The sequence below is a fragment of the Manis pentadactyla genome, chromosome 7, assembly GCF_030020395.1.
Source record: "Manis pentadactyla isolate mManPen7 chromosome 7, mManPen7.hap1, whole genome shotgun sequence".
Classification (NCBI taxonomy): domain Eukaryota; kingdom Metazoa; phylum Chordata; class Mammalia; order Pholidota; family Manidae; genus Manis; species Manis pentadactyla.
Genome location: NC_080025.1, coordinates 70,482,611 through 70,507,077, shown reverse-complemented (window position 1 = coordinate 70,507,077; position 24,467 = coordinate 70,482,611). Strand labels below are relative to the sequence as shown.

Below are 24,467 nucleotides of genomic sequence, written 5' to 3'. Positions count from 1 at the left end.
CTGTATCTTGGTACCTGGAAAATGCCCTAAGAACCCCAGCCCTGGGGAAGTGTGAATATCTTAACAGGAAGTGGATTCTGGGCAGGAAAAAAAGGAGATGTGTGTTCTCTGTGTATCTCCTATGAAATTTAGTGGGGGCAGCAAATTATCTGGGCTGCCTATTAATCTGCAATTGGAAACTCCAACCTGTCTGTTTTGTCTAGCAAATACATTTGTTTTCTAATTCCACAAAGTGTCTGGAGGGTGTGAGACAATTCAGATAAACACGTAACAGTATGATGTCTGCGGCAGACGAAATCTGAGAACTGGAGTGGACTTTGGAGATTGTGTAGCGTGGTTTGTACCTTAGAGAATCACTTGCTAACTTGACAGATTGCTACTATCCCCAGATAGATGCCCTGGCAGCCTCTGTCCAAAAGGCTTCCCAAACCTTCAATCATGATCCTAGGTGGTTAGAGGAATTGAAGGTTCTCCTTTCCTTAGGAAAAATTTAGACCTAAGATTTGTGTCCAAAGCACTTTTTCAAAAACATGAGAAATTTCTGTTAGTGAAAAGGTTATAAAGAAAACTTATTAGGAAATGGGCAAAGGGAACACTTTACAGTAAGAGACATCTAGCACCTTAGAGATCCTTGGGTCAGACCCATTTACTTTACACAGTAGGAAACATTGAGGGCACAGGCCGGATAGCTGTGGAGTGGTACAGTCAAGATGGAAAGATTTCCTAGCTGTTTCTCTTGTTCTATTCTGACCATCATGTTTTCACTTTGCCATTTTCCTCCTCAAATTCCTTATGGGTAAAGATTTGCAAAAAAGTGCTTTAGGCAAATAACACATTTATCTGGGGGATAACTCAACTGATGTGCAAGTTTTTGGTACCTTCCTTTAAGTGAATCATCTCCTCTCAAACAAGTTATCTTTGTTAATGTTATGAGTTGGAGGAAAATCCTCCTCCTCTCCCATTCTCTCTCAGTTTAGGACTATATTTCACTGCTTTGGTAGTTTATAAATTGGTCTAAACCTCTTTTGCCAAAACCTTTTTAAAAATCCAAATTTATCTTCTTTGTTAAGTGTAGCCTCTGCTTAGGGACCGAGCAGGGCAAGTGGGTAGCACAGAGCTGAGAGGAGCAGGGTTTCTGCTGGTTTTTAAATTAGTTTTTCAGTGTACCCTCTGAGAATATTGTATCTCACAAAAGGGATGCTTCAGAGTTCTGGCCCGATCATGTTCAGAGGTCGAACATGCCAGGGGTTTATCCCACAAGCTCTGATTGAGAGTCTCTCTATATGGAAGGCATTAGATCTATTGGACATTAGTGTAGAGTTTTCCTTGCTCTTTGGGAAAAGATTGTTAAAGCAAAAAGGTCCATCCATTTTAAGTTGTTTAGAGCCAGAGAATGATGATTGGTTAAATGAGTTCCTTGTTTTCTTCTCCACACTATTTTTGGACAGATAATAGATACCTAAATCTGTATAGGTTAAGTTTAAAAAGGCAATAGAATTCAAAAGATTATTCCTAGGACAGTGAAAAGTAAGGAGTCATATAAAAACACTATGAGCATAAGTGAAAACTAAAACCTGTCATGATCAAGAAATGGAAAAATTCTAATGCCTAAGTGTTAAAATTGTGCAATTAAACACTAATGCATAATTCTAAGACTCACAAAACAGTCATGAAGTTTAAGGACCCATTTTGAAATAAGATGATAAAACTTTGACAATTTTTTTTTTGTTATTGACAAAGATGCAGAGTCTGTATAAAAAAGAAACTAGGGGGTGTCAGTCAATGTCTTTTGTTCAGGTCTTGATCAGAAGCTGGCTTTTGGTAATTAGCCCAGGGTAGAATATTTGGAAAGGGAGGTTTTTTGCAGGTAACTGCCTGAATTTTTTGTATCCCTGCGTCCAAGAGCTGTGGGTCAAAATATCTTATATTCAAATTTAGCCGTAAGTGATTTATGCTCTTCAGCCTCAGGACAAACAAAATTGGAGCAAGATGCAAAGGCATTTTATGGACCCCAAGAAGAAAGGATTGTTTGTTTGGACCTTGTTGGCATCCTCAGCAGACGAAGGCTGGGGCTCCTTAGAGGCCAGAGCTGAGGGGAGTCACCCGTAGCAGGTCAGAGAGCATTGCTGTGTGTGGATAAAATGAGAGTTATATGGCCAGGATTCTCACCTGGCCATGGTTGACTAGCTCACTGCACACCTGTGGGCACTACATGGCTGTTGACTCTATAAAAAGAGCTCTGCCCAGTGCTCTGGGCACAACATGGAGGCAGAGCTTCAAGGCTGCAGGAGAGCAGAGCAGAGGCTGGAGTGGTGGCAGCGCTGAGGACAGAGACCCAGAGGATGGCTGTGCTGGACAACTGTGCAGAGAGGCCGGGGGGATGGCTGTGCAGACAGAGGGGCCCAGAGGCAGAGCCTGGGTTGCTGCATGCAGACTCGCTCTGAGTGAACGGGATTCTAGTGACTGACCTGCCACCTGGAAATAAAGTTGGGTATAACCCTTTCACCCCAAAGAGCGTTCTGCTGTCAATTTCTTTGGTCACACTGAATCCATAGCGAACTTGCCTGGGGCTGAAACCCATTGGCAAGACACTGTGCCAAAGAATACCAGTCTGCATACCCTCAGGCCAGGGCACCAGAAACCCACAAAAGGCCCATGTGAAAGAAGTTCAGCAACAGTAGTGCCCTAACACCAAATGAGAAGTCTTCTAGGCACCCCAAACTGTGGCTTTTCTTCCCCCAGTCTCGCGAGACTAACTCCAGAAGGGTCAGAAATGTACTAAAAATGTACATGAATTTGTTTGAAATCTGGATTTTGAGTGAAGTTAAGCAAAACAATTTTACACTCCTTTATCAACTACCCAAATGATTAATACTTGGCTGAGTATATGGTCAGAATCGTTCATAAGAAAAGCTTTTTCTCCATGCATTCATAATATGAACTGAGGGCATCTTGCTTTTGGTAAGATGATCCATTTAAATGAGGATGCTAATAACTTAGAGCTCAGTCCAAGTATGCCCTCAGGAAATGTAGCCCATTTTAAAATCCAACACACAACTTCCTTCAAAAAAGGATTCATCTAAATTCATACACATTGCCAGTGTTCTCCTGCAAGCCCAGAAGTGAAGTAAGGACCCTGGAAAGTCTGTTCCTCACTTACTAATACACCAAATCAAGGTTCACCTGGGTGTTCTTTGCATCCATGGTTGTTTCTGTACCTGGAATTCACAGCACAGCTGGTCATCCTGTAGAGCTTGGAATGCCCCAGGCACCCATGACCAGGGGCTGTCTCTTTAGACATTTACTCACTGGTTTCTGTGGTGATTTTATGAACCAACAGTTATAGAAGAAATCCTTTGTTTTTCTTCACAAAGCTGTCAGGAGGAGACAGACAGTGGTGATACAGGTCATTAAAGGGAAAAGTATTTCACATGTTTGTCAATAAAACACTTTTCTTACTATTTGCTTTTTTGTTCTTCCTTAGCAGGATAAGGTATTTCTTTTCTTGCATGTTTTTCCTATTTTCTTTTTATATATAAGCACTACTGAAATTATTGCTGCTTTATATATCCTTGTCATTTCACAGGGAAAGCCTGATTCAAACTGAAAATTATGTTTATAACAAATAATCAAATTTAGATGTTCCACATTTTAAATGATTCATTGGGATAAGATAATTAGATGATTGATTCTAAACTAAACTACTTTTAACCCAAGAGTATCTTTAAAAAGTGAAAGAAAGGCACTAAACCACTGCAGGATTTGACACCTAATCGCTGCTTTATAAATTAGATCAATGTCTTGGTTCCCCGCCGCCCCCACTTCTGTAGTTCTACCTTCTTTGGAAAGTGATATGCATTATTAATAGTCTTACATTTTGTAGTGCTTTAAATGTTCCCAAATTGTTCTCATTTTATCCTTTACAACCAGCCTGTGAAGGCAGGAAAGCAAACATTCTGCTTTTGACAAATTACAGAAATGAGACAGTGTGTGTATGTGTGTGTGTGTGTTGGGAGGGGAGTGGGGGGATGGGGAGACTGAGTCACTTGTGGAAAAACACACAGTCATTTGCAAGTCCAGTTAGGATTGTACCCCAAGTCTTATCCCCACAACTCTTTGCAGCTTTGATTAATTTTCTCCTATTCTTTTTCATTTGTTGAGTTCTTTCTTCCCAAACTTTAGCAGATTTACTCTTTTATTTTCCCAAGATAAACTGTCCTCTTACCCCCTCTGCTCTGAAACATCTCTGTGTTGGAAAGATGAAGTAGAAAATAATTGGGGGAGGAGAGATTTGAGCAGGAAAGAATACTGGTAATTTTTGCTAAGTGAGTAGAAAAGTGTAATTATCTTTAAAGTTGCAAATCATTGTCTGCAAACAATTATGTTCTTGAAGAATTTTTCTAATTGGTTATTTTCGAAAGAGCAATTTTGAGTTGCTTTCACTGACCTGGAATATGGGAAATAGGGGTAATTTTTTAAGAGGCATGGTTTTCATCTATTGTACTTACCTTAAAAAAAATCTCTCTTTGTTTTTTGGTCTAAATATCCTCATTATTCCCTTTTACAAACAGAGAAGTTAAGGCAGATAAGAGTTAAGCCATTTTTTCAGAGCTACTGTTCACTGTTGTTATTTGCTCTGACAGTACTGGGCCTCTGTTTCTGAAGCATGTTATGAAGAACTTTGCTTTTATTTACATCCACCCATATTTACTGAGTCTAAAACACACAGACACACTGGAAAGAACAGCATGGAAAAATGTAAATTTTTCTAGGGCACCTTAGAATATATTAACTAAGAGTATGAAATTTTACTTGCCAAAGTTGTAGTTTGGGACTGTGTATTACCATAAAGGCATTTGAAGTTGAAATTTAAAATGGAGTATTTTTTGATTCTCCCTATTGTGTGTCCATCTCTTTGCTATTAGATGTTTACGACATGGGTACTCGGCACCTGCTAAGGTCTGCAAGAGGTTTTCAGGGCGATATCGTATATTTACAAAGCTTAACTTAAGGCAAGTGCAGTAGACAAATGAAGGGAGGAATGTTCCCCTAGGACATAACATCCATTGCCACTAGAACCTTTCCAAAGAACTTCTTGTTTTGGTCAGTAAGGATTCTGGACACAGTAACAGCAGGTGAATTTTTGAGCCCTGCTGTTCATCTGTCACTAAAATGAAAGAGGCAAATTGACATCATAGGTCCACCCACGGGAAAGCACGGAGTTCTGGAAAGTCTCCATTCAGGCTCTGCCTGGTGGTTTGGAGGAAATCACCTGTGTCTAAGCTGGGCCATCACCGCCCATTGGGGGAGGTAACCATCCCTCAAAGAAAGAGTCCGCAGCCCAAGGAGGCCCAGGATTGCAAATCATTTGTGTCCCTGAGCTGTGCATTGAGCTGATGGTTGTTTTGTTGGTTTCTTCACTTCCAACAATTTTGTTCTCCTTTCTTACCCTCCCACCACCCCCAAGACCTTGCTCCTGTTCCTCGTTCCATTCTGTAAAGCACCTCACCTAAATGCATGTATTCTAAACAGAAATCACACCTCTCTTCACCACCTCATCCCTGCCTGAATGCCCAGCACTCACTCACTGCTTTGCTCTTGAAGCTCTTGTGACAATGACTAGATTGTAATTTCTTTCCAATTCATCTACCATTTCATCCCTCTGACAGGCATTGCCTTGCTTTCTTCCCTTCTCTTCTGGTTAATTCCTCCTGAACCCCCTTTCCAGCCCTAAGCAACCTCTAACCTACTTTCTGTATCTATACAGTTCCCTTTTCTGGACTTTAATATAAATTGCATCATTTAATGTATGGGATTTTTGATTGGCTTCTTTTACTGGCATAATATTTTTGAGGTTCTTGCAAGTTGGGGCATGTATCAGTACTTCATTTCTTTTTATGGCTGAGTAATATTTCATTGCATGGCCAAACTACATTTTGTTTATCCATTCTTCTGTTGATGGACATTTGAGTCATTTCCACCTCTTGGCTATTAGGAATAATGCTGCTATGAACATTCATGTGTAAGTTTTTGTATGGACAACTGTTTTCATTTATCTTGGGTATCTACCTAGGAGTAGAATTATTGGATTACATGGTAACTCTGTTTAATGGTCTGAGAAACTTCCAGATTATTCCATAGCTGCTGCACCTTTTTACATTCCTTCAACAATGTGTGAGGGTTCCAGTTTTTCCTCATCCTGTCAAGTCTTGTTATTATCTGTATTTTTGATTCTAGCCATCCTAGTGCATGTGAAGTTCATAGTTTTTTCTACTTAAGATTTTTTTTTCATGTGTGTTTTCTCAGCATCCACACATTGCTTCCCAATATTCAGTAGGCACACAGATGCTGATTGGACTGGATTGAATGTGTTATGAAAGCTGTTGTTTTTGCTTTTCATTTTCAGCAAGTGCCCAGCAGGCACCTGTGATGGATGTACGTTCTATTTCCTGTGGGAGAGTGCTGAAGCTTGCCCTCTGTGCACAGAGCATGACTTACACGAGATTGAGGGAGCCTGTAAGAGAGGATTTCAGGTAAAGCACAAATCTGTATAGCAGGACTGTGTCACTGAAGATATATTGGTTTGTGTGGCATCATTTGCATCACAGAAACACAGGTTCAGAATCATGGTTAAAGCTTATAGTTGACTTAATGTAATATTAGTAAGCATTTAAAATCAAGTTTGGTAGCTGAACACCCATATGCTGGGGTAGCTGAAGGTACACACTGGCACTGGGAAAAATGAATTATGGCAAGGAGTGGGAGACTGGATACTTACCTAGATTGTAAGGAAATGATATCAGTAAACCAAGATATGATTTTTATAAGTTACAGGCATATTAAGATGGAGATGGTATAACTGAGTCATCACAAGAAGCACATCTAAAAAGTAAAGCATATATGTGTGTGTGTGTGTGTATGCATGCATGTGTATATATGTAATCAAGACCTAATTTATATTTTCTCTGCAGAATCATTTGTTTAAGTAAAATTGGAATTCTAGTCTATATATATTTTGTTTCCTTTTTACATTTAATACATTTCCTTTGTCACTTAACTTTTTTTGAAAACATGGATTTTAGTTGTTGAAAATGTTCTATTATATATATAATTTGAGATTTAATAATACCCCTGCTGTTGGGCATTTGAGAAAAAAATCACAAACAGCCTTTTTGTAAATAACTGTAATGAACATTCTTGTTGAAAATTGATTTTCTTAGAATTTTAGAAAGAGATTAATTGGATTAAAGGAGAGAGACATTTTTAAGGTTCTCATTACATATTACTAAATTGCTTTGGTTGTATTTTGTGCTTCTACGAGTGTGTTTGGAAATGCCTACTTCACTGTGCCAGCTTTGAGTAGTAGGGTAAGAAAAACACAAACTTTTCCTCCATCTAGAGATGACTTACCACTTCACCCTCTCCAAATTTCACTGATGTGAAAATAAAGAAGCACAGATGAGAAGAAATCAATGCCAGTGGTGGGAACCCCACTGAAGAGTGGGCTTCAGAGGATTAGAGATTCCAGTGAGATTTCTGAAAGCCAAAAGCTTGATGGGCTAGAACTGATCTTCAGTTTGGTGTGGAGTGGGGAACTCATCAGGGTGCTCACTGGGGAAGAAATCACGATGCCCCTGCCTGATCCCATGAGTTCAGTGCATTTGGGAGCAGTGGTGTTTGCCTCCAGGGGAAAAAAATAAACATCTGGATTGGTATTTTTCAACTTTAATGACAGCAAACCTGTAGTAAGAAATTCATTGTACATCAAACCTAGTACAGACACAAAACTCAGATATGTGATTTGTGTAAAAATGAAGTTGTTTCATGGAATAAGACTCATTTACAAATTTTATGATAAATTCTCAGAATAAAGTTCATATAAAATATATTTTCATTAAATAACTTAATGCAAGATAGGAAAAGTCCTCAAGTAGACAACCCTAAAACAAAAATTAGGAATGTTTTATTTCATTCATCAAGTGTTTTATTTCATTTCACTCACCTGTAGGCAAGTCATGCCAGTGCAGAGCACAGAATACTGCCCCTGCATCTAGAAGACTGTTGAGCAAGTTCCTTTTTAACATTTTCAAGTGGGTCAAAGATGAAAATTCCAGGTTCACAAAAAATGGTTTCCTTTTAATTCTCATAATGATGGCACACTTTTTATGCTTCACAGTGGGTATTCTTTATATTTTCCCTAAAGTTATAATAAGCGTATTATCATAATCATGTTTTTAGAGTAAATGAAAAACTAATCTTAGTTTTTCCCTTCTTTGGCCATTGAGTTTAATTCAAGCGTTTTGAAAAGCTAAATGATCTTTTATCCAAATATTCTTTAATATTTCTCTTCTGGAAGATTACAAGTTTAAAATAATGAGGTTGCAACAGTTTCTCTAATGTCATTCAAAGTGTCTTTATTGAAAAAGTTTTGTTTAATATGTTCTAAGAATTCTAGGAACAGATTGTTGCAAGGTGATTCTTTTAAACTATTTTTGTTTGCCTTAAAAATAATGTCTTTGGGGACATTTCAATGTCTTTGACATGTTGAAATATATAATTTCCCCCATGGTTGCAAATTTAATTTGAGAACTACCAAATTCAGTTAAATATGCCCTGCTGTTATTCTTAGATGTCAATTAAAAAAATATTTGCCAAATGAGATTGAGCTTCAATTTAAAAGATACAGATGTTAGTCTTAAGCCCATACCTCTTGCTTAGTGTATTCCATTGCAGTAGCGAACAAATGGGTATCATGCAGTAAGTGGGTATGTTTACCTCCCACCCCTGAATAATATATTTCAAAAGGAGGTCCATGTAATACAAAGGACAACTTTCACCGTGTTTTCCATTACAGCAACCCCCCCTTATCCATGGGGATCTGCTCCAAGACCCCCAGGGGATGCCTGAGACTGTGGAGTATTGAACCCTATGTATACTATGCCTTTTCCTCTATATACGTACCTATGATAAAGTTTAATTTATAAGTTAGAACCAGTAAGATAATAACACATAATAGGATAATTATAACAACTTATTGTAATAAAATTATGTGAATGAGGTCTCTCTCTCAACATATCTCATGGTACTGTATTTACCCTTCTTCTTGTGATGATGTGAGATGATAACATGTCTACATGATGAGAAGTGAGGGGAATGAAGTAGGCACTGTGACATGGTATTAGGCCATTGATGACTTTCTGATCCTACATCAGAAGGAGGATCATCTGCTTATGGACTGTGGGTAACTAAAACTGTGGAAAACAAAACTGTGGATATGGTGGGGGACTATCTTATGACCATGAACAAGGGTGGGTATTTTTGGATGCCAAAATCTTCATGAGCAGTCATTGCAAAAACATTGCTATGGGTATCTTTTAGTTTTTTTTCCAAAATAATTCCACTGTGTTTCTGTACTATTTCCTGCTCTATCCTTTACAATTTTTCACTAAGTATTGACTGAGAGTACACTTCCCCAATTCTGTAAATATATGTAATCCAGATGTGAAGTTTAAATTTACAAACAAGTTATCCATATATAGCTGACATAAACTGTAAAAGAATTGTATAACTTATGATAAAAATGCTCTTATCAAATTGGATCTCAAAAATGTATACCAGATTTGAAGTATGTAGTAAGCATTATTTCTAAATGCCATATCTTAGTAGAGATTTAAAGAAATACTGTTATCACTTAGAAGAATGTTTTAAAACTTATCAAATTTATCTCTACATGCTGAAATAATAATTTTTTTGGGCTCAATGTCAGCCATTTTCTTGTTTGCCAATGATCTGTGACTGAATGAAGGGAGAAGGCATTCTAATTAACAGTTATAGAATGACTAAGAAATTTTACCAACAGCTTGACCTTTTTTCTTTTAAAGTTTGAGGAGTTTATTGAAAAGGTAAGCCTTCTGGGTTTACAAGTATCTTTTTAATTTGAAGTTTTAACAGTTTGTTTATAAGACTGTACTTAGACATTAGAGCTGGACATTTTCATTGGGTGTTGCATGTATGATAAAACCATATAAACTCTTGTACAGTCTTTGTCTTGTTAGAATGCGTTTCAAATTAAGTCAACATTGACTGATTAGAGTTAACATTTTTCTTTGTTGTCATTATTTACAGTTAGAGATGCATCATTTAAACTTGAATATACCTCTTTATTTCTTACCTCATCATTCTTATAAAAATGTGTCTTGTTTTAAAAGTAATTTATTCACATTAAATTGAATGAAAATGTCATCAGTTGTCATGCACTAAAAAAAATTTCAGTAACTAATGTCTTTTCTAAAAAAGAAATGCTGAAAGTTCTATCTAAAACTTGGTTGAAATTTTTCCCCAAAGTAAATATGATTCTCTTACACAGCAATCACTTCATGACTAACTGCAAAAATGTGCGTGTCTGTGTGCATGTGTGTGTGTGTGTGTGTGTGTGTATACACAATAAAATTAAACATTTTGGTGTTATCCTTCTGTTAGGGTGTTGACAAAGTGACCATCATACACAAGAAAACTTAGTGAGACACAATGAGCAAAAAATGGAATGCCCCATGTTTACTAATGCCAGTGAATAAAATCATTATATGTATTGCCCCTGGTCACTGTGTATGTTGAAATATATAGGGAACTGTGCATTGTACTCTCATTTTTGTTTCTGATTTGTCTTATTTGATACATTTATTTTAAAATATTGCTGGTTGATATCCAGTATATTGGTTTTATTATTCACTACTTAGTTGCAACTTGCAGTTTGAAAACCATTGTCCAAACAAAATTGAGTCATCTGCTTTGGGAGAATGAGAGTAGGTATCTCCTGTGGGTAGTGATGACCTGGAATAGTGCCCTCCTTGCTTTGGCAGGGTAGGACGAGTACAGTCCATGTGCCTACACCCACAGCACTCACCAGAGCCTGCCGCGCCTGGGCACCTGCAAGGCCTTGGTCCAGGGTTTGCTCCTCTGCTCAGGGAAGAGGCTTGCTTGGGGGAAATGGACGTGATTAGTAGGCAAAACCCATTCCAAGGAACTATATTAACAGATCAAGATTTTATTTAAAATATGATTAAGAAGTCAGGTATCATCAGAAATTACAGGAAAATATGTGTGTGCCCAACGATGTGCCCAGATGGAGTCATTTTTATTCAACCTCCTCAGCGCATAGCAAGCCGTCTGGTCTGAAAATCCATGTTTTTGCTTGGTTTGTTGTGTTTTCATGCACTATTTCCTTATTCACTCTCTTTTATATCTCTTTTCTCTCTTTCTGGAGCTTCTATTGGATGAATGCCATATATGTCTCTACGACTGTGAGTAAAGTGTTAGCCAAATCCTTCTCCTTCTGAATTTCATTTCTCATGTCATCTGTGTGTGTGCTTTTTTAAAGGAAACCTTGTATGTGTGGAATGAACCTAAATGGTGCATTAAAGGAGTTTCTTTGCCTGAGAAAAAATTGTCAACCTGCGAAACAGTTGACTTTTGGCTGAAAGTGGGAGCAGGTGTAGGAGCTTTCACAGCTGTTTTGCTGGTGGCTCTAACTTGCTACTTCTGGAAAAAGAATAAGAAGTAAGTAATCTCATTGGAGTGATCATATATGAGCTGAAAGATCTATTTTGTTGTGAAAAACTTAAACTTAATTGTTACTATACCCAATAGTTTCTTTCAAAGACAACAGAAATTTATCCCAGTGAAGGAGTTATAGGAAAGGCCTTTAAGGAAGCAAGTGGAAATGATTATTATTCTGATAAAGAGAGATTATAGGATATTAAATATTATTGAATTAGATTCATTTATTATAAAACAAAGAAAAATGGGTGGGTCTAGTTACCCAGCTAGATGAGAGCAGAGCTCAGGTTGAAAGACAGGTTTTCTCTCTGTTTTCCTTTCATGACAACGCAATGTCTTCTTGTTCCCCTTTTTCAATTTTTTTGTGGGCAGATATTTGGGATGAATCAGACTAAGTATATAGGCTAATATTACCTCTATTTGTTCCAGGACTGTAAGAATCTGGAGTTGGATATTGAGTCTAACTCCTGATTGTATAGATCTGTTATCTGATTTGACTCTCTTAAAATGATTTATGTGTCAGTGGGGCTGTGAAAGTTCTATGTTGTAATATCTCAGGACAATTGTAATACGTGGGGTGGTGAATAGAAAGGAACAAGTGATTTAGAGAAGTAAAGACCATATCAGTCACCAATATGGTATCCTCATCCTTGTAAACTGAACTTTGAGAAACCATACAGTAAATTAGCTTAAAATATGTATAAATTAAGAAAATACATTCAGACCTCTAGGTTTCTCTTTGTTTTTCTGAAGTTCTTCAAAATTGGACAGTTGAGTCAATATGAAATAAATGAAAGAGTTAACTGTATTGCACTGATTTTCTGAAATCCTGGAAAGGATTTGTGTGTAGATGGTAGATAAATGAGAATACATGGTGTTGTACCCATAGGTGAGGGAATTGTGTTGGTAGAACAACTACATTACAAGAGAATTTAACAATGGTGTGTGGCCACCTACAATAAGTATTAATTTATATTAAACAGCCACTTTATTTATCTATCTATTTATTTACCACTACTTAGACTGGAGTACAAATATTCCAAATTAGTAATGACGACTAACTCAAAAGAGTGTGAACTCCCAGCTGCAGACAGTTGTGCTATCATGGAAGGAGAAGATAATGAAGAGGAAGTTGTATATTCCAATAAACAGTCACTACTGGGAAAACTCAAATCCTTGGCAACAAAGGTGAGAGCTGAATTTTAACCTGATATTACTGTGCATTTATAAGTTAGGGGCCGTATTAAACTAATAGTAGCATTCACGCAAGCCCTGTCATTCAGCATGCCTGTATCTCTGTGGGTACATATTCAACAAAATGCTCTTAGAAGTACACAGGGATATAAAACATAGAAGAATATTCACTGCAGCATTGATTTTGCTGGTTAACAAAGTAGAAACAACCTTATACACCATGAATAAGGAGTTAGATAAGAAGTGTCCATATATCAAAGCAATGGAATCCAGAGCAACTTTGCAGCTGTTAAAAATGGAGATATCTATGTCAATAAGTCCAAGATAAAGTGAAAACATGTAGGCTATCACATTTCTATAAAATATACACTTATCTTAGCATTTACATAGCAAACTATTAACAGTAGTTACTTTTTTGGGAGTCTTGAATTGATGGGAGCCTTTAGTCTTTGAAGTAATATGTCTTTGGAATATTTGAATTTTCATAGATAATATATCATTTTATACTATTAAAAATTTGGCATTAATAAAAGATCTCATATTCATTTATACTTTCTCGGTTTTTGTTTTATCACAAGATTGGTTCACATGGAAGAAATAACAGTTATATTATTTCTGTTGAGGCATTAAAGCTACCATCAGGTGCCATCATGTTTATTGGCTTTAAAGTGACTATGGTACCCAGATAACATTAAGTCTTAAATATGATTTGTAAACACATTGTAGTGACATTCTTCACCATAGACTTAAAATTTGAGAAATTACGAGTTTACTCACTCAGTATTAAAAATAGAATGGAACAGAAGAAAGAATGTCTCAAATAATTTTCAGCAGGAAGGACAAGTGGCAAAAGATTGCATTTATTGAGGGTGTTTTAGTAACCATTTCCTTTTACTCTCCTAATTTGAGCACATAAGATCATTTAAAAATAAAATAAGGAAGCTGAGTTCCCCTTTTACTAATATTTAACTTTTTCAGTATGATAGTTCAGGCAGGGTGCCGTTGCTGGGGATAACCAATGTATGGTGCTTGTCAAGAACTGAGCTTTTATTGAACCTGCAAGCTAATGAGTGAGCCACACTTTCATGAGCACTTAGAAAGCATGAGGCTCCTGGTCAGAGACAAAGGACCATTTAGCACTTGCAGCAGAAGCATTAGGCAGAGTATCAGCATTTATGCCAGTTCCCAAAGCCCCACTTCCCACAGGGCTGTGTGAACAGGAACAGATGATACTTGTACACTCAGTGGATGCCATTACAGGAAAGGAACCTGAAGCTTTGGGGACCTGAGTCTTTCAGGATAGGAAGAAAGCATGCCTATTCTGTGCTCCAATCAGAGGTACTATCATCATTGTGCTAGACAGGTGGTGTGCGTGTTCACTGCTTCAGAGGGAGACCCTATTTCCAGGACTGTAAGCAGGCCTGCACTTTGCTCTGGAAGGAGACTGTATCTTCCAAGGCTTCTGTCTATACAAAATTCCTTGAAAAGATAGTCTAGAACAAAGGGTAATAGGGTCTCAATCATAAAATGTACAGAAATGCAAAAAAACCATGGATAATTGTCTCCCAATAATATTCGAACCTTGTTTCTACACCAGCCTGGCCCCTAGTGAATTTTCCCATTAGTGTGCCCCTCCACCAACCACTCTAATTAATCTAACTGACTGAGGCTGGTATCAGATCTGGTCAATTTACTGCATATGGTATTTAAATAAAGCTACTACCTAGAGGACACCAAACAGCAAGATGAGACCAACCTGCATTATTAACCAACCATACCCCAGGGGCCCAGACCCAGCTAGCTGAATAAATCCCATAAACCATCAGGGTCCACTTTTGAAAGCTAGGTGGCTTTCTCTTTAGTCCCTGTATTGATCGTTCCATGGGCACTGAGGTTTTTCCTCTATAAGATTTAGGTGGAAAAGGGTCATTTTCAAAAATTTACAATGATCCAATACATCTTTCACTTTTGTCTACATGGGTCATGGTAGGGGAACTTGGTGGGCAGTGCACCAACCTACATGGTCATTGTTTTTTTGATCTATGATAATGACCATCCGGATCTAGCAGAATGTATTAGTGATTGCACAGACCTTGTCTTGACCCTCAGGGAGGAAGCATAGAGCAGTCATATCATCTGTAACCCTGTATGACAGTGAGTTGATGGTGACTTGAATGTCTTCAAAGGCTGATGTGATGTCATTCATTACTTCAGCTAAAGTCAGAGACAAATTTCATATCACCTTTCCTAATTAAATAACTGCCCAGAGGGTAAATGTGAAACACAAGTCAGTTATACAAACTGTTGTATGTTATCTGAACCTCCAGAAACCTCCTCTGAGTGACCAGTGGTAGTCTTATTTTGAAAAGATGCTTGCATTTGTCTAAAAGCTACATGATCTATTGGGGACCTTTCCATGAACAGTTGAAATGTGACCACTTCTGACCACTCACAGAGTGCAAGTGAAAGCCACTATGTTTTTAGGAGAGAAGTTTATGCCTGTACTTCTACACAAGAAGTACAGTCCTGAAGGTACTTGTGGTGCCTCTGGAAATAAAGTATCATTTACAATTGTTGGGGGCACCAAGTGGGTCCTATGTTAGACAGCATGTGTTGATGATGCCTGTAACCTCCTTATTGGCTAGTAAACCTTAGTGTTCCCAACTCACCTCAAATAATTCTGTCTTTTCTTGGTCTTTGGAGAGACTGCTTGAGGGTAGTTAGTCTAACTTTTCCTGTTTGTCCATGCCTCAAACTGGTTGGTACTTGTTCACTCCATGGAATGAATGATTAAAGGCAATGGAAATGGAGGTGTTGATTGTTGTTATTTGGGGGCAAAGGCTAGGACAATTTCCTGTTTCTGATAGATTTCTCAGTAAGTTTAAGGGGAATGGCAACCAATTTGTGGTTAGAACACCTAATGGGTATAGTAGACCCCATAGTAAGTTTAAGTTAAGGCACTTGTTTGAGAGAGGAACCCCAAGGCATTTCCCTTCACAGGAAGGTGATAGGGTGGCTCTGATGAACGATTGAGCATTAATGTGCCTCCATCCTTTGTACCTCTCTGGGTCTAAGGTGTCTCTTCCCCAGGTACCTCTTTATCAGACTGCATTATTGATCTCCTTCCACTACTACAAAATCAGTTTGTCCCATTTCAGTAGCTCAAACTTCACCTTATTAATACTCACCTCCTATTGGCACCTTGTTTATGCTCCAGAACATTTAGGTACAAGAGGGACAAGGGCATTTAAAAAAACTTAGAGAGACTCAGTATGTCTTTCACCTTTGTGCATATGGTGATCTTGATGAGCTGTGTGGTCAACCAAGTGGTTATTCTTTTTATCTAGAAAGAAACAAACACTATAGGAGGCTAAACCAGAATTGTATTTGAATCTCCTAGGCTTTTTTCTGTCATAGCTACCACCAACAATCCTGCGGGTTGCTTTTGGCGTAAATAAAGACACACCTTTTTTTTTGGTATCATTAATATACACTTACATGAGCAACATTGTGGTTACTATGTTCCCCGCATTATCAAGTCTCCACCACATACCCCATTACAGTCACTGTCCATCAGCGTAGTAAGATGCTATGGAATCACTACTTGTCTTCTATGTGTTATACTGCCTTCCCTGTGCCCCCCCTACATTATCTGCTGCTAATCATAATGCCCCTTTTCCCCATTCTCCCCCTTCCCACCAATCCTCCCCAGTCCCTCTCCCTTTGGTAACTGTTAGTCCCTTCTTGGGTTCTGTGAGTCTGCTGCTGTTTTGTTCCTACAGTTTTTGCTTTGTTCTTATATTCCACAGATGAGTGAAATCATCTGTTACTTGTCTTTCTCCATCTGGCTTATTTCACTGAACATAATACCCTCTAACTCCATTTGTGTTGTTGCAAATGGTAGGATTTTTCTTCTTCCTATGGCTGAATAATCCATTGTGTATATGTACCACATCTTCTTTATCCATTCATCTACTGATGGACACTCAGGTTGCTTCCATTTCTTGGCTATTGTAAATAGTGCTGCGATAAACATAGGGGTGCACATGTCTTTTTCAAACTGGAGTGCTGCATTCTTAGGGTAAATTCCTAGGAGTGGAATTCCTGGGTCAAATGGTATTTCTCTTTTGAGTTTTTTTTCTTTTTTGAGAGGGCATCTCTCATATTTATTGACCAAATGGTTGTTAACAACAACAAAATTCTGTATAGGGGACTCAATGCACAATCATTAATCAACCCCAAGTCTAATTCTCAACAGTCTCCAATCTTCTGAAGCATAACGAACAAGTTCTTACATGGTGAACAAGTTCTTACATAGTGAATAAGTTCTTATATGGTGAACAGTGCAAGGGCAGTCATCACAAAAACTTTCGGTTTTGATCACGCATCATGAACTATAAACAATCAGGTCAGATATGATTATTCATTTGATTTTTATACTTGGTTTATATGTGAATCCCACATTTCTCCCTTATTTTTTATTTTTTTAAATAAAATGCTGAAGTGGTAGGTAGATGCAAGATAAAGGTAGAAAATATAATTTAGTGCTATAAGAGGGCAAATGTAGATGATCAGGTCTGTGCCTATAGACTAAGTATTAATCCAAGCTAGACAAGGGCAACAAAACATCCACGGATGCAGAAGATTTCTCTCAAAACAGTGGGGGTGAGGTTCTAAGCCTCACCTCTGTTGATCCCCAATTTCTCACCTGATGACCCCCCTGCGACTGTGCCTGTCTTAGGTTATTCCTCCCTTGAGGAATCTTACCCATATCTGGCTAAGCAGCCGCCTTCCGGGGCCATACAGGGAAATGCAAATTTGGTAAGTGAGAGAGAAGCAATATTTTTTGAAAAGGTTAGCTTTTTACTTCTTTGCAGATTTATGCCCTGTGACTTCTATGCCCAGCATTTGTCTTGAGGTATCTTTACCACTTGAAAGAATTACGATATTTAGTAATTTTCGATATGAGGCATGAATTCTACTAAAGGGCTGTAATTAGGAAGAAAGAAGAAAAGCTATAGAAGTAGCAGACGGAAGAAAACATGGGAAGATTGATTATTTCTTTGACATAACTTCTTGTAGAGTAACATAAGCATGTATAGGTTTTAACAAACTACTAATTAAATTGCATACAGACATTAACAGAATAGGAATACAGATACATAACAAAAGCAGACCTACAATTGCCAGCCATATCCAGTGAAACCAAGAAAACCAGTTAGGTACCCTAGGCATTTGTGAAAACTTATCAATAATATGATGGATATTGTCTAACTGAATTTGAATAGTTTGAGGAAAAACCAGACAAATTAAAACAACACATACTGTTCACATCCCATATGTTCTTTTAACAGTAGATAGTCAATAGTCGCATGATTTTGGGGCACTGCAACTTGTACTTCTCCTAATTCTTGGTTGAGTTCCTACAATATAGATCCAGTCAAATTTGTTGTTTTACTGTATGCACAGGCCAGCTTAGATATCTCCTTCTTCATTCCAATGGCAAGTCCAGGAGCCGGCGGGATGAATGCAGCTACAACTGCAACAGCACCAGGATCTTTGTTGAAGTTTTTTGATGATCATCTTCTGGAATGACTCTTCCAGAGGACGTTGATGTTGGAAGTTCTTCCTTATATCGTATCTTAATTCGTTTTCTGGGTAGCCAAATTAGGCTTTGATCCTCTGTATAAACACAAACAAACCCTTTGCCCACACTTTGATATGACCTTTATACCATTGAGAAAAACCTGTTGAAGACCACCACACAGGAACTGCTTTTTTTTTTTTGAAGAGAAAGAAATATTATCAGAAAAATGTACTTCTTTAGCTAATCATCTGACACCCTTTAAAATATCAAAATTAAGGATATGTAAAGCATGCATTAATCATTGATTTGCAGTTAATTTTATCCTATCAGGGAGTAATCCCCACTTTTTTTTGTTATCATTAATCTACAATTACATGAAGAATATTATGTTTACTAGGCCCTCTACTACACCAAGTCCCCCCCCACAAACCCCATTACAGTCACTGTCTATCAACATAGCAAAATGTTGTAGAATCACTACTTGTCTTCTCTGTGTTGCACAACCCTCCCCTTTCCCCCAACCCCCACATTATACATGCTAGTCATAATACCCCTTTCTTCTTCCCCACCCTTATCCCTCCCTACCCTCCCATTCTCCCCAGTCTCTTTCCCTTTGGTAACTGTTAGTCCATTCTTGGGTTCTGTGAGTCTGCTGCTGTTTTGTTCCTTCAGTTTTTCCTTTGTTCTTATACTCCATAGATGAGGGAAATCATTTGGTATTTGTCTTTCTCCGCTTGGCTTATTTCACTGAGCATAGTACCTTATAGCTCCATCCATGTTGTTGCAAATGGTAGGATTTGTTTTCTTCTTATGGCTGAATAATATTCCATTGGGTATATGTGCCACATCTTCTTTATCCATTCATCTACTGATGGACACTTAGGTTGCTTCCATTTCTTGGCTATTGTAAATAGTGCTGCGATAAACATAGGGGTGCATCTGTCTTTTTCAAACTGGAGTGCTGCATTCTTAGGGTAAATTCCTAGAAGTGGAGTTCTTGGGTCAAATGGTAAGTCTATTTTGAGCATTTTGAGGAACCTCCATTCTGCTTTCCACAATGGTTGAACTAGTTTACATTCCCAACACAGTGTAGGAGGGTTTCCCTTTCTCCACAACCTCGCCAACATTTGTTGTTGTTTGTCTTTTGGATGGTAGCCATCCTTACTGGTATGAGGTGATACTCATTGTGGTTTTAATTTGCATTTCTCTGATAACTAGCAATGTGGAGCATCTTTTCATGTGTCTGTTGGCCATCTGAATTTCTTTTTTGGAGAACTGTCTGTTCAGTTCCTCTGCCCATTTTTTAATTTGATTATTTGCTTTTTATTTGTTGAGGTGTGTGAGCTCTTTATATATATTGGGTGTCAAGCCTTTATTGGATCTGTCATTTATGAATATATTCTCCCATACTGTAGGGTATCTTTTTGTTCTATTGATGGTGTCCTTTGCTGTACAGAAGCTTTTCAGCTTGATATAGTCCCACTTGTTCATTTTTGCTTTTGTTTTCCTTGCCTGGGGAGAAATGTTCATGAAGAAGTCGCTAATGTTTATGTCCAAGAGATTTTTGCCTATGTTTTTTTCTAAGAGTTTTATGGTTTCGGTTTCATGACCTACATTCAGGTCTTTGATCCATTTCGAATTTACTTTTGTGTATGGGGTAAGACATTGGTCCAGTTTCATTCTCTTACATGTAGCTGTCCAGTTTTGCCAGCACCATCTGTTGAAGAGACTGTCATTTCACCATTGTATGTCCATGGCTCCTTTATCAAATATTAATTGACCATATATGTTTGGGTTAAGGTCTGGAGTCTCTAATCTGTTCCACTGGTCTGTGGCTCTGTTCTTGTGCCAGTACCAAATTGTCTTGATTACTATGGCTTTGTAGTAGAGCTTGAAGTTGGGGAGTGAGATCCCCCCCACTTTATTCTTCTTGCTCAGGATTGCTTTGGCTATTCGGGGTCTTTGGTGTTTCCATATGAATTTTTAAACTATTTGTTTCAGTTCGTTAAAGAATATTGCTGGTAATTTGATAGGGATTGCATCAAATCTATATATTGCTTTGGGCAGAATGGCCATTTTCACGATATTAATTCTTCCTAGCCACGAGCATGGGATGAGTTTCCATTTGTTACTGTCCCCTTTAATTTCTCTTAAGAGTGTCTTGTAGTTTTCAGGGTATAGGTCTTTCACTTCTTTGGTTAGGTTTATTCCTAGGTATTTTATTCTTTTTGATGCAATTGTGAATGGAGTTGTTTTCCTGATTTCTCTTTCTATTGGCTCATTATTAGTGTATAGGAAAGCCACAGATTTCTGGGTGTTAATTTTGTATCCTGCAACTTTGCTGTATTCCGATATCAGTTCTAGTAGTTTTGGAGTGGAGTCTTTAGGGTTTTTTATGTACAATACCATGTCATCTGCAAATAGTGACAGTTTAACTTCTTCTTTACCAATCTGGATTCCTTGTATTTCTTTGTTTTCTCTAATTGCCATGGCTAGGACCTCCAGTACTATGTTAAATAACAGTGTGGAGAGTGGGCATCCCTGTCTTGTTCCTGATCTCAGAGGAAAAGCTTTCAGCTTCTCGCTGTTCAGTATGATGTTGGCTGTGGGTTTTTCATATATGGCCTTTATTATGTTGAGGTACTTTGCCCTGTATACCCGTTTTGCTGAGAGTTTTTATCATGAATGGATGTTGAATTTTTTCAAATGCTTTTTCAGCATCTATGGAGATGATCATGTGGTTTTTGTCCTTCTTTTTGTTGATGTGGTGGATGATGTTGATGGATTTTCGAATGTTGTACCATCCTTGCATCCCTGGGATGAATCCCACTTGGTCATGGTGTATGATCCTTTTGATGTATTTTGGAATTCGGTTTGCTAATATTTTGCTGAGTATTTTTGCATGTACGTTCATCAGGGATATTGGTCTGTAGTTTTCTTTTTTGGTGGGGTCTTTGCCTGGTTTTGGTATTAGGGTGATGTTGGCTTCATGGAATGAGTTTGGGAGTATCCCTCCTCTTCTATTTTTTGGTCAACTTTAAGGAGAATGGGTATTATGTCTTCTCTGTATGTCTGATAAAATTCCGAGGTAAATCCTTCTGGCCCAGGGGTTTTGTTCTTGGGTAGATTTTTGATTACCGTTTCAATTTCTTTGCTCGTAATTGGTTTGTTTAACTTTTGTGTTTCTTCTTTGGTCAGTCTTGGAAGGTTGTATTTTTCTAGGAAGTTGTCCATTTCTTCTGGGTTTTCCAGCTTGTTGGCATATAGGTTTTCATAGTAGTCTTTAATAATTCTTTGTATTTCTGTGGAGTCTGTCATGATTTTTCCATTCTCATTTCTGATTCTGTTGATGTTGTTGATTCTCTTTTTCTCTTAATAAGTTTGGATAGAGGCTTATCTATTTTGTTTATTTTCTTAAAGAACCAGCTCTTGGTTTCATTGATTTTTTTTTCTATTGTTTTATTCTTCTCAATTTTGTTTATTTCCTGTCTGATCTTTATTATGTCCCTCCTTCTGCTGACTTGAGGCCTCATTTGTTCTTCTTTTTCCAGTTTCGATAATTGTGATATTATACAGTCATTTGGGATTGTTCTTCCTTCTTTAAGTGTGCCTGGATTGCTATATACTTTCCTCTTAAGACTGCTTTTGCTGCATCCCACAGAAGTTGGGGCTTTGTGTTGTTGTCGTCATTTGTTTCCATATATTGCTTGATCTCTATTTTAATTTGATCATTGGTCCATTGATTATTTAGTAGCATGTTGTTAAGCCTCCATGTGTTTGTGAGCCTTTTTCTTTCTTTGTAGAATTTATTTCTAGTTTTATACCTTTGTGGTCTGAAAAGTTGGTTGGTAGAATTTCAATCTTTTTGAATTTACTGAGGCTCTTTTTGTGGCCTAGTATGTGGTCTATTCTGGAGAATGTTTCATGTGCACTTGAGAAGAATGTATATCTTGTTGCTTTTGGATGTAGAGTTCTATAGATGTCTATTAGGTCCATCTGTTCTAGTGCGTTGTTCAGTGCCTCTGTGTCCTTACTTATTTTCTGCCCAGTGTATCTATCCTTTGGGGTGAGTGGCGTGTTGAAGTCTCTTAAAATGAATGCATTGCATTCTATTTCCTCCTTTAGTTCTGTTAATATTTGTTTCACATATTTTGGTGCTCCTGTGTTGGGTGCGTATATATTTATAATGGTTATATCCTCTTGTTGGACTGAGCCCTTTATCATTATGTAATGTCCTTCTTTATCACTTGTTACTTCCTTTGTTTTGAAGTCTATTTTGTCTGATACTAGTACTGCAACCCCTGCTTTCTTCTCTCTGTTGTTTGCATGAAATATGTTTTTCCATCCCTTGACTTTTAGCCTGTGTATGTCTTTGGGTTTGAGGTGAGTCTCTTGTAAGCAGCATATAGATGGGTCTTGCTTTTTTATCCATTCTGTTACTCTGTGTCTTTTGATTGGTGCATTCAGTCCATTTACATTTAGGGTGACTATTTAAAGATATGTACTTATTGCCATTGCAGGCTTTAGATTCGTGGTTACCAAAGGTTCAAGGTTAGCTTCTTTAGTATCTTACTGCCTAACTTAGCTCGCTTATTGAGCTGTTATATACACTGTCTGGAGATTCTTTTTTTCTCTCCCTTCTTATTCCTCCTCCTCCATTCTTTATATGTTGGTTGTTTTATTCTGTTCTCTTTCATGTTTCCTTTAACTGCTTTTGTGGGTAGTTGATTTTATTTTTTGCCTTTAGTTAGTATTTGGTTGGTCTGCTTTCTTTGCTGTGATTTTATTTTCTCTGGTGACATCTGTTTAGTCTTAGGAGTGCTCCCGTCTAGAATAGTCCCTCTAGAATACCCTGTAGAGGTTGTTTGTGGGAGGCAAATTCCCTCAACTTTTGCTTGTCTGGGAATTGTTTAATCCCTCCTTCATATTTAAATGATAATCGTGCTGGATACAGTATCCTTGGTTCAAGGCCCTTCTGTTTCATTGCATTAAATATATCATGCCATTCTCTTCTGTCCTGTAAGGTTTCTGTTGAGAAGTCTGATGATAGCCTAATGGGTTTTCCTTTATAGGTGACCTTTTTCTTCTCTCTAGCTGCCTTTAAAACTCTGTCCTTGTCCTTGATCTTTGCCATTTTATTTATTATGTGTCTTGGTGTTGTCCTCCTTGGGTCCTTTCTGTTGGGACTTCTGTACACTTCCATGGTCTGATCGATTATTTCCTCCCCCAGTTTGGGGAGGTTTTCAACAATTATTTTTCAAAGACACTTTCTATCCCTTTTTCTCTCTCTTCTTCTTCTGGTACCCTATAATGCAGATATTGTTCCTTTTGGATTGGTCACACAATTCTCTTAATATTGTTTCATTCCAGGAGATCCTTTTATCTCTCTCTATGTCAGCTTCTATGCATTCCCGTTCTCTGGTTTCTATTCCATCAATGGCCTCTTGCATCTTATCCATTCTGCTTATAAATGCTTCCAAAGGTTGTTTCCCTTCTGTAATCTCCCTCTGGACGTCATCCCTTAGCTCTTGTATATTTCTCTGCATCTCCGTCAGCATGTTTACGATTTTTATTTGGAATTCTTTTTCAGGAAGACTGGTTAGGTCTGTCTCCTTCTCAGGTGTTGTCTCTGTGATCTCTGTCCACCTCAAATTCTGCTTTTTCATGGTGATAGAGATAGTTTGTGGAGCGGGCACGAGGGACGGCTGGGAGAACGTCCCTTCTTGTTGGTTTGTGGCCTTCCTCTCCTGGGAGAACAGTGACCTCTAGTAGCTTGTGCTTGGCAGCTGCACGCAGACGGGGCTTCTGATTCTTGCCAGGCCGCTATCGAATTTTATCTCCGCTGTTGCTGTGGGCGTGGCCTGCTCGGGCTCTGCTCTGATATGGTGGAGCTGCGTTGTAGGGGAGACGGCCTAGAGGCTGTTTATCTCCATGAGGGGCCTCTGAGCTTCCCTGCTATCCAGGGGGTTAGGGTGCCCGGAGTTCCCCAGGATTGGCTGCTGCTGGGCTAAGTGTCCCAGGACGCTTCCGTCCAGCAGTGGGGTCCCTGTCCCTTTAAGACTTCCAAAAAGCACTCACTTTTCTTTGTCCCCGGGGAGCCGGCTATGGGGACCCGCTCACAGGACTCACT

At 38.2% G+C, this 24,467-nt stretch overlaps 1 protein-coding gene across 2 annotated transcripts in view; it reads left to right on the top strand.

Annotated features, from left to right (window-relative positions):
* Positions 1 to 24,467, top strand: part of ELAPOR2 (endosome-lysosome associated apoptosis and autophagy regulator family member 2) — a 193,349-nt gene that overhangs the window by 157,923 nt on the left and 10,959 nt on the right. For both annotated transcript variants that reach the window (XM_057504468.1, XM_036911855.2), the window contains 3 exons: positions 6,407 to 6,533; positions 11,378 to 11,556; positions 12,579 to 12,744. In XM_057504468.1, coding sequence (XP_057360451.1) covers positions 6,407 to 6,533; positions 11,378 to 11,556; positions 12,579 to 12,744 — 472 coding nt within the window. The remainder of the gene's footprint in view (positions 1 to 6,406; positions 6,534 to 11,377; positions 11,557 to 12,578; positions 12,745 to 24,467) is intronic.